Genomic DNA, 9,849 nt, shown 5'->3' on the forward strand with positions numbered 1-9,849 from the left:
TCAATTCACACAGATCAAAACAAACGGCAAGAAGACAAAATCACAACAGAAACTCCAAACGAGTGGGTGCCCTTTAACATGTTTAGAATAGAGAGACAGAGAGAGATGTACGAATCAAAATACTTTTATATCGCATAAATATTATTGATCATTGGAACTTGAGTAGATGTTAAAAAGTTCGAGATATGTCTAAATGTAAATACAATATATGTTGTGATGGATGTTGACGTGAATGTCACTTCCCAGAAATGCAGAGAAAGATACAAATAGTATAGATGACTCAGGTCAGGACAGGTCAAGGTTTTTACTTTAAAAAGAAACAGAATATTTCAGGCAGGTGCGTCTGTTTTGCACAGTCATGTCAATGTGTATTTTCATGAATTTATACGAAAATGACGCCGGAATTAATGTCGCCGTGTCCCTCAATACTCGCAGATGGTTTCTACATCGGTTGCTATCAAGAGGAATGCGTGCGGAATGATTACCGGTACAATTTCAGTCCGGAAAGCCTAACCTCCGATAACTGCACGACGCTTTGCGGAGAAAGTGGATATCTCTTTGCTGCAATCTCTAACGGGACGGACTGTACGTGTGGATATCAATTTATGTGTTTTAACCATAGTCGTCGACTGAATTTAACGGGAAACTGTGGGATACCTTGCCCAGGGGATAACGAACGTTTTTGCGGAGGATGGGGGAAGGTATTGGCGTACATAGGTGAGTCTTGACTAGAAAGAGAGTTTGGTATTTAAACGTTTGTATTGGTTTACTTGCTCTGAGCTGTTGTTATAAAAAAGTCGGAAACAATACATGTACTTTTCTGAATTCATCTCTGACTATACATTTCTTCTTCTTCTTCTTCTTCTTCTCATCATTATTATTGTCATTATCATTATTATTATTATTATTATTATTATTATTACTAAACGTATTAAACATGATAAAGATGCACCTATGAAAATGATATTTTCTGACACGTGAGCGGCAACATATTATATCAAATTAAATTTGATATAATTTGATGCCTTAAAAACAGGAAGGAATCTTTGATTGGACTTTCATTTTGACTAAGAGATGCACGTAACTACGAAAATGATGAATTCAATAAGGTTCGTCAGTCACATCTTTTCAATTTCTAAAACACCGTCATATTTATCGTCATATTTATGTAATTGTTGGGTTCATAGGACCTGCCCACTGGCCTACATTTCAGTGAAGGAAATGAAAGGTAGATGAACTTGGGCTGTGCACATTGTGTGTACTAGTATGTCTCACTGTGAAATGCTGACGTCACATCACCTAAGTATCGCATCTCAATTCAATTCAATTCAATTCAATTTGAAATAGACAGTATGAGAGTAATACCAATTCTTCACATTGCTCTTTGCAAATTATGCAGACAAGGCAGTAATATAGAACGTATATCAGGACAATCTATTTTTATGAGCATCTAGAAACGTGTCACTCTATTATCATCCGATTTTCTTTCCTGTTGAAACGCACATTAAATATTGACTGAGATAAATAGAAGTACAATGCAATAATTCTTCGTCGTATAGTTCGTCATATATAAAGAAGTGAATCATTTGGAAAATGCACTTAATTGAGATATATGGATAAACTGATATTCCCTAAAACTATATTGGGATACATCACTTTGCAGATTTCTATGATCAAGCCCCTTGTGCTATGGTTTCGTAATCTTTACTTGTTTTGTTCATTTAAGGCGCTATTTCATTATAGATACCATTGATTTACTATGCCTTAAATCCTTCAAAATTTTGAAGCCGTAAAGAAAACAAAAATACTGTCTTCCCGATTTATGTATGGAATATTGACATGTCATACAATTCATCTTCACGAATTTCTGCAGTCAGCAGTTCCACAAAAAATACAGGTGCATGCGAGCAGACGTCTGCCGCCGCGAGTGGTAAGTGTCTGTATACTGTTTTACCCATTTGTTTTTATCGTTAAATGCAATATTGCATGATACTATTTCCCCGACCCTATGAATAAGCTTGCTATCCATTCTCACCAAGATTTGATCTATATCGGCAAGTACACACGTTGCCAATTTCTGCAGGAATCTCAACCATAAATAACTATTGTGTACTGTAACATGCTGTTTTGTTCATTTACGGCCCTCTCACCTTTTTGGTTTCGATTGATTTCTAGATATAGGACTTACACCACGCCTAAAACCCTTCGAAACTTGTCAAGTCATAAAAATGTCCTGTGGATGAAACTCATGCAGTACAAAGATGATAAACATGTGATAATGTTCTGTGAATTAACTCAAACATCGAAAAGATGATTAACGTGTGATCATTATAATCTATCTCCTCTGTAACATTTTGCAGTCACTTCCTCAAAAACATTGACGACCGATGCTTCTAGTCAACAGATAGGTAAGTGTCTGAACTATTTTAGAGGGGACGTCTCCAATAGAGGGACGGGTCTCTAATAAGCTGTGATGGCTCAGCGAATAAAAAGAACATGGACTGTCAGTCCCAAGGTCCCTGGTTCGAACTCCCTGGCGGTGGCGATTTTTGGCCCCTCCTCACGGAAGGTTATCTTCATTGCGTAAATGAAGTTTCGTCAGGTGTGAAGAAAGAAAGAGGTAGAAATAATAATCATGCATAGAATGCATCCACTGTGTGAAATAGTGAATTGTGCTGTAATACTTCGATGTTGACAAGTATTTTCATCTTTCAAAACACCATAATGTGTGTGTATAGACATTGTATAATATATACACGAACAAGCATAGTATCTCTGCCTTGGTAATACCGTGCTTTTGTTTTGAAATGGTCAGCGTACTTTCTGCTCACGTCCCTTTCCTATCTCAGATCGCTTCCAACACCTCGTTGGAGTATATCAATGAATATGAAAGAAGTTTTATCGACCAGCCAACAACACTCAATCTTTATATAGAGCCTTAAATAAATGGTATTTCGATTATTGTCTGACAGTCTGGATGAGTGGCCTCTAACACGCCCAAGAAGGTTTCAGGTTATGATTATAATGACTAATGTATATAAATAAATGCTGAACCCTTAAGAACGGAGTACCCAAATATAATACAGAGCATTAATAAACTGCCTCGCGATGGCTGAAATGAATTAAGTAATCATGATACCAACACAAAATGATTTTTCAAACCCGTCAAACTGTTCCCTGAAGTAATTTTACTCCTTTCATTTCGAACATAATCGAACATATGTTTTTCTCTCACCACAGGGGCGTCACCAGCTTTTTTTCAAGGAGGGTGCATTTTGACGTTTAATGTAACGAGTTTTTGGACAGACATTTGGAATTTAGGAAGCTCTCAATCCCCCAACTTTTAGTGTTATTTAGGGAAATCAAGCGGGGAAAGGGCACCGGCGTAGATACACTGTAAAAACATCGGTGTTAGATTTAACACCACGGGTGTTAAATCTAACACCGATCAAACTTCAATAGAGGACCACACCCACAGGTGTTAAAAATGCACTGTGATGGTGTTGAAAAGTGTTCACCTGACACTTCGTGGTGTTAATTTGACACTGTACCTGGTGTTATTTTGACACTGTACTGGTGTTAATAAAAAAATGACACCACATGGTGTTGATTTGATATTTGTTGGTGTTAATATCAATGGTTTAACACCCGTCCAGCTTCAATAAGAGACCACACCAGCTGGTGTTACTTTGGTGTAAATTTATTTTCACATTTTTTTCAAAAATCTAGTATTTGAATGTAAAATTCTTGATCGTCTTGTTTAAATTAAAAATCAACAAGAAGTGCAGTTACTAAGAAACCCTTCAAAAAAAAAAACAGTTTAAAATTTGGAAATGACACCCGGAGGTGTTCATTTAACACCATAAATGAGCACCGAAAATTTAACACCAGCTCGGTGTTCACTATTTAACACCGGACTTTTTGCAGTGTAGGATTTCATCTTTTTTTCTTTTCTTTTTTTTTTTGGGGGGGGGGGGGGTGTTAGTATGCGAGAGAGCGAGCAAGGGGGGGGAGGTTGTGGGAGGGGGTGTCCCCCTTCCACAGTGAGAACTTTTTGCATTTTGATGTTGTAAATGGTGCAATTTGGTGCATATTTTTGCTTGTTTAATCGACTTGAAACAGTCCCACTTGTTTAAGGTAGCAGTATACTTTGATGTCATTATTGAACAATTTGCCTATAAAATAGTATCATTCAAATAAACTTCTGTTTTTAATATTTACGCTGAATTTCATGAACGCGACCAAGCAAGAGCCATGGGAGTGAGCGAGGGGGGAGGGGGATGGCAGGGGGTGTCCCCCTCCCACGGTGAGAACTTTTTGCATTTTGATGTTATGAATGGTGCAATTTGATGCATGTTTTTGCTTGTTCTATCGACTTGAAACAGTCCCACTCGTCTTAAGACTAGCAGTACATTTTGATGTAAATTGTTATTGAACAATGTGCCCATATGATATCATTTAAATAAGCTCCTTGTATTAATTCTTACACTGATGTCATGAACGCGATCGAGCCCGAGCAAGAGGAGCGAGCGAGGGGGGGGGGGGGAGGGTGTGGAAGGGGGTTGTCCCCCCTCTCACTGTGAGAACTTTTTGCATTTTGATGATGTAAATAGCGCAATTTGATGCATGTACACTTGTACAGCTGTATTTGCTTGCTTTATCGACTTGAAACAGTCCCACTTGTTTAAGGTAACAGTATATTATGATGTAGATTATAATTGAACAATTTTGTCTATAAATGTGACCCTGCACCTCAAAACAAACAAAAAGTCGCCAAACATGAATTTTTAGTTAAGACCATATTCTGAAAGAGCAGACTTTAAGCTTTAAAATGATGTATAACTCAAATCAAATGGACTCTCCTAACCTATCTAAATATTGGAAAGAAAGCACAAACTCAGGAAAAGTGTGAGCTGAGAAAGAGGCTCTGAAGTACAGTGTCTTTTCAAGCGCTTAATCTTTACCAAACCCTGCTGGCTGTGCGATGAATGGGACAAAAAACAGAAGTAAACCACCAGGGTAACAACAATGAAGGGATCATCAGATTAAACTGAAATCAAGCATGCCTCATTAACACATTCTGTCCATAATTAATGCCAACTGTCAAAGCAGTAGCACTATCCTTTCAAAAGTTTTTAGAGTTGAAAGTGAAGAGTGTGGACAAGGTTTTTCAGAAATGAAAAAGAGATTCTAAGGACACACCTAATCACACTATTCTACCAAAAATGTTCGAGATAAACTGCTAAAAAACACACTTTCCTGCCCGTTTTATGATACCAAATTTTAGCATAATGTAAAAGAAGACCCGCTCTCTCAGAAAATATGAAAAAATCAAGTTCGGCTAGGTTGACCCATTTCACTTATTTTCAGTCCTCACGCAAAATCAGTGTGTGCGACTTTATGTTCGTTTTGAGGTGCACGGTCACAAATAGTATCATCCTAATAAACGTCCTGTTTTAATATTTATATGAATATCATGAACGCGACCAAGCAGGAGCGAGCGGCGTGAGCGAGGGGGAAGGGTGTGGAGGGGGACAGAGAACTTTTGCATTTTGATGTTGCAAATGGTGCAATTTGATGCAGGTTTTGGGGTATTTTATCGACTTGAAACAGTCCCACTCGTTTAAGGCATAGCAGTACATTTTGATGTAAATTGTTATTGAACGATTTGCCCATATGATATCATTTAAATAAGCTTCTTGTATTAATTCTTACACCGATGTCATGAACGCGACCGGGCCGAGCAAGCGGAGCGAGTGAAGGGGGGGGGGGGGGGTGCTGGAGGGGGTTTTCCCCCCTCCCGCGGTGAGAATTTTTTTTTTATTTTGACGTTGTAAATGGCGCAATGTGATGCATGTATTTGCTAGTTTTATCGACTTGAAACAGTCCACCTGTTTAAGATAGCAGTAATATTTTCATGTAGATTATTATTGAAGAATTTGTCTATGTAAAATAATATCGTCCAAATAAACTTTCAGTTCTAATGTTTACACTGAATATCATGAACGCGACCAAGCAAGAGCGAGCGGAGTGAGCGAGGCGGGAGGGTGTGGGAGGGGGTGTCCCCCTCCCATGGTGAGAACATTTTGCATTTTGATGTTGTAAATGGTGCAATTTGATGCAGGTTTTTGCGTGTTTTATCGACTTGAAACAGTCCCACTTGTTTAAGCTAGCAGTACATTTTGATGTAAATTATCATTGAACAATTTGCCTATAAAATGGTACAATTTAAATTATCATCTTGTATCAATTCTTACAATGAATATTATGCATGAAAGCATGCACACGAGGGTGTATACATAAGGGGCATTTCTCCTCTCACACGAAGGTGATTTTGTATTTTCAGATCTGAAATTCAGCGATCTTGTGCAAACTTTTGGTGCATTACTTGAATTTTTTCCAGCCCCCTCCCAAAATTAATAATTTAAACAAATAGGATTGTTTGTTTTTTCATTGAGGTATTAATGGCTCTTATTCCGAGTGTGCATTATCTCTGTGTATATATGTACAAAGTATAGTGAGGTAGAGTTTAGGGGGAGGAGCTCGACGGAGCTTTTGAGTTTTTAGAATTCAAATAAAACGATCTGAAGCACACTTCATGTGGAAAATTCGGAAATTGCCATTCCCCAAAGTGTACTAAGTCTATAGAACGGATAAGGCAATGGGAGGGTGGCAAGATACCTCTCCCACATTCGATTATTATTTTTTTTTTCGCCTTCCAAATCCCCGGTCAAAATCTTGGGGGGGGGGGGGGGGGGGCGACTGCCCCATCGCCCCCCCCCCCCCTTAGGTATGCCAGTGGGAAAGAGTTCATTGAAAGGAGCTAATATCCCTTCCCCCACGACGGAATCTATTGGTGTATTAAGTCCATGGAAAATAGACCGAAAGGGGGAGGGTGTGGGAAGGGGTGTCCCTCCCACACGAGAGAGACTTTGTTTTTTTAGAATTGAAATTCAGCAACCTGCCACCTGGTGCACACTCTGGATGAAATAATTGGACAGATTTCTAACAAAAAAAAAGAAGCAAGAAATATTTTCATCTCGGGAATTATAATTATGTGGGGTGGGGCAAATGGTGCGCTTGCCCCTCCAATATTTTAGGGGCAACCTTTTTTTTTCTGCCAAAAAGCAAGAAAAATCTTCTCATCTTGGGAGGGGGAGGGCAAAATGATATACTTGCCCCTCCTTTTTTTTAATGAGACTAAGGCCCGAACTTGGGCTTGCATTGAAGTAACGTGCTGTACATAGACCCTACGTACTTGTAAGTATATAGCACATGTACATGCAAACGTGTTCGTGCTCCGTACCGTACGGATGTACAGTACGGTCGATAAATAGTAAACACTGTAGAATACTAGTAGATACGTATAAAATCAGTGCTTCCAGAACCCAGGGCTCGAATTATTTTTGCCCACGAATTTTTTGAATCTGGTGCAAAATGAAAACGTAAAACAATAAAAAAAACAAGATTAATTATTTAGCGCCCGGCTTTGAAGTCGCTCGCAGACTGAAGTGGTGATTTCTATTTTTTAAGGGTCTGAAGGGGGGTGCGTTCGCACCCAACGCACCCCCCCCCCCCCCCCCCGTGGTGACGCCCATGCACCATGGTATGTTATTGGTTTATAACACGTAAACGTCTGATTCTGTTATGTTATTATTATCACTTTTGTCAAAATTACGCGATAGACAGACGTCGACCCGTGCACTCTGTCATCATAGCCAGTTACGCGTAGAATACCATAATGTTCGGTCTTGCATTGCTGTCACATTACTTATGCTCTGTATTACTATCACCAAGATAAAAATACTTAGCTCTACATTATTACTCTAGTTTTATGTTATATAGTATACAACACGAGGACATTTAATTGGCCACTATTATTGTATACTCTCTTTATAACTAATAACACGGGAATGTTAAGTTTGATATGATTATACCTTTATGAAATGTACCCAAATATTATGAAAAGATTTATTCATATTATCATTGCATCTTGTTATGCAACTACGAACCTATCGATGAAATGATCATTGTAGACTCATAAAAGTTAAACTTGTACTGCTTGCGAGTGCAGCCATGTTAATATCAGTTGATACCTCTAATCAATCATTATGCTTTCATTCTCTACATACAGAGCTTTGCGACTGCGCAATACATGCGGTATTCTCTGCAGCGGTCGGAAGTATCCTAACTCTCGTTATTTTCCTGGTGGTAACGTGTTGCATTGTCAGAAGGTATTTACCGTGGGAGATCGAGAGCAACTACTCCTTTTATTTCTTTTTTATTTATTTTTTTTTTTTGCTGTCCAATCAACCTCAAAGGTTCTTTTCTGGGTTTTTTGTGTGTTTTTTTTTGGCATGCTTCATCGTTATAAACACAGTTAGTGCACACAGGTTACTGTATTGCTATCTAACAAATCTTACTTCGATAGTGACAATGTCAATTTATGTGCAGGTGCATTATTATTCTTCATTTTTCATCACAAGCAGTTGTAATGAAAATGATAATTATATCATCATATTCATCATTCGCTTTCATTCGCTTCGCTTTCAGATGCAAGGGACGACGTAAGGTAGACCATACCACTGCCTGCCAAACTAATTCCGGGTCAGCTACGTTCACTCCACAAAAAATGGAGGTGAGTGAGTTACAGGCGCGTACGGAACGACTCAGTGATATGGAACAGAGAGCAAGCACTTCGAGCTCACCTGATGGCGGATTGTCAATACAAATCAGTGACACTCCCGTATCTCAGAATCTCGTCATAGAAGCTAACCCGGATGAGTACCAGAAGCTGCACCATGCCTACCAGAAACAGATCTTCGTAACACGCAATCCAGATGAGGAGCAAGAAGACGCATTTGCCGTGCTACCAGAATCTTGCTATAATAGACTGAGTGAAGAAGTCCCACACATATATGACGTTCTGGATGGGGATGACTATCGATGCTTTCTCAGTAACGAGAGCGATACTCTAGATGAGAAATGGAAGTAACATAACGATTTGAAAGATAAGAATAGTAAAGCGACATACGCAGAACACAATGTGCCGTCAAAAATGCCAGACGAGTATTAGATGTCGGCCCGATAAGGACATTTATTCTTCAAAGCCGTCGAGAAATACCATGAAATTTAATTCCTTCATTCCAAATGATTCGGGAACGATGAATTTCTTGAATGTCTTTATTTTATGAAAAAAAAAAAACTTAATCAATGGTAGATTATCTAAATGATGAAAGGTTCAGGCGGATGATGTTATTTTCATTACATGTATGTGGACAAATAACATTTGGTTGAAATTTATGTGTCCGTTCGACTAAGCGTTTTACGAGGTAACGGCATTATCAAGCAACCAGCTTGCTTCAGTGGCATTTACCAATATTTTGGTGTGATTTTGATAAAGGCCTATTTTTGTGTTTTAATCTATTCGAAAGTACCAACTAACATAGATTCGATTCAATCCAACAGTGCCATTTCACAACATGTTTAACTCGGTTGCAATAGATGAAGCAATATCATTAAAGCATTAGTGATAGAGGAGGGCTTAAACAAATCTGAGATAACGTAAGAGGCTAACGTGGTTCTTAATGCGTTTTCTAAGAATAAAAAAAAAATCAGTTACAGTGTAACTACCCAAGTATGCACATTCGTTGAGGTGATCGTATCAAAGATTTAATCTTTGTTTACTTAACAAAATCTTCAATTTTTTAATGTGAGAATTTTTTTTTTTGGTCACTGTTCCTTTATGCACAGAACAATGAGAATGACAATGTTACGGACAAGTTTAAACTTTTAATTTCCGTGCCTGCCTTTCTGTCTTTAAGTCCCTATCTTGTACGCAATGCATAC

At 38.5% G+C, this 9,849-nt stretch overlaps 1 protein-coding gene across 1 annotated transcript; it reads left to right on the top strand.

Moving 5' to 3' along the window:
* Positions 1-392: 392 nt before the first annotated feature.
* On the top strand, positions 393-8,995 carry LOC139729712 (uncharacterized). Its single transcript, XM_071640645.1, has 5 exons — positions 393-717; positions 1,874-1,930; positions 2,361-2,408; positions 8,135-8,234; positions 8,554-8,995. The coding sequence occupies exons 1-5, from the start codon at positions 393-395 to the stop codon at positions 8,993-8,995; spliced, it is 972 nt and encodes a 323-aa protein (XP_071496746.1).
* Positions 8,996-9,849: the final 854 nt, after the last annotated feature.

This window comes from Diadema antillarum, unplaced genomic scaffold (genome assembly GCF_040938485.1).
Source record: "Diadema antillarum isolate AM-2024a unplaced genomic scaffold, OU_Dant_1.0 scf00000020, whole genome shotgun sequence".
NCBI lineage: Eukaryota > Metazoa > Echinodermata > Echinoidea > Diadematoida > Diadematidae > Diadema > Diadema antillarum.

Bases quoted from the DNA above. Each gene is read 5' to 3' on its own strand.
- LOC139729712 (XM_071640645.1), top strand. From the start codon at position 393: ATGACGCCGGAATTAATGTCGCCGTGTCCCTCAATACTCGCAGATGGT. The intron at 1,931-2,360 runs GTAAGTGTCTGT...AACATTTTGCAG, and splicing joins GACGTCTGCCGCCGCGAGTG to TCACTTCCTCAAAAACATTG. The intron at 8,235-8,553 runs GTATTTACCGTG...CTTCGCTTTCAG, and splicing joins ACGTGTTGCATTGTCAGAAG to ATGCAAGGGACGACGTAAGG.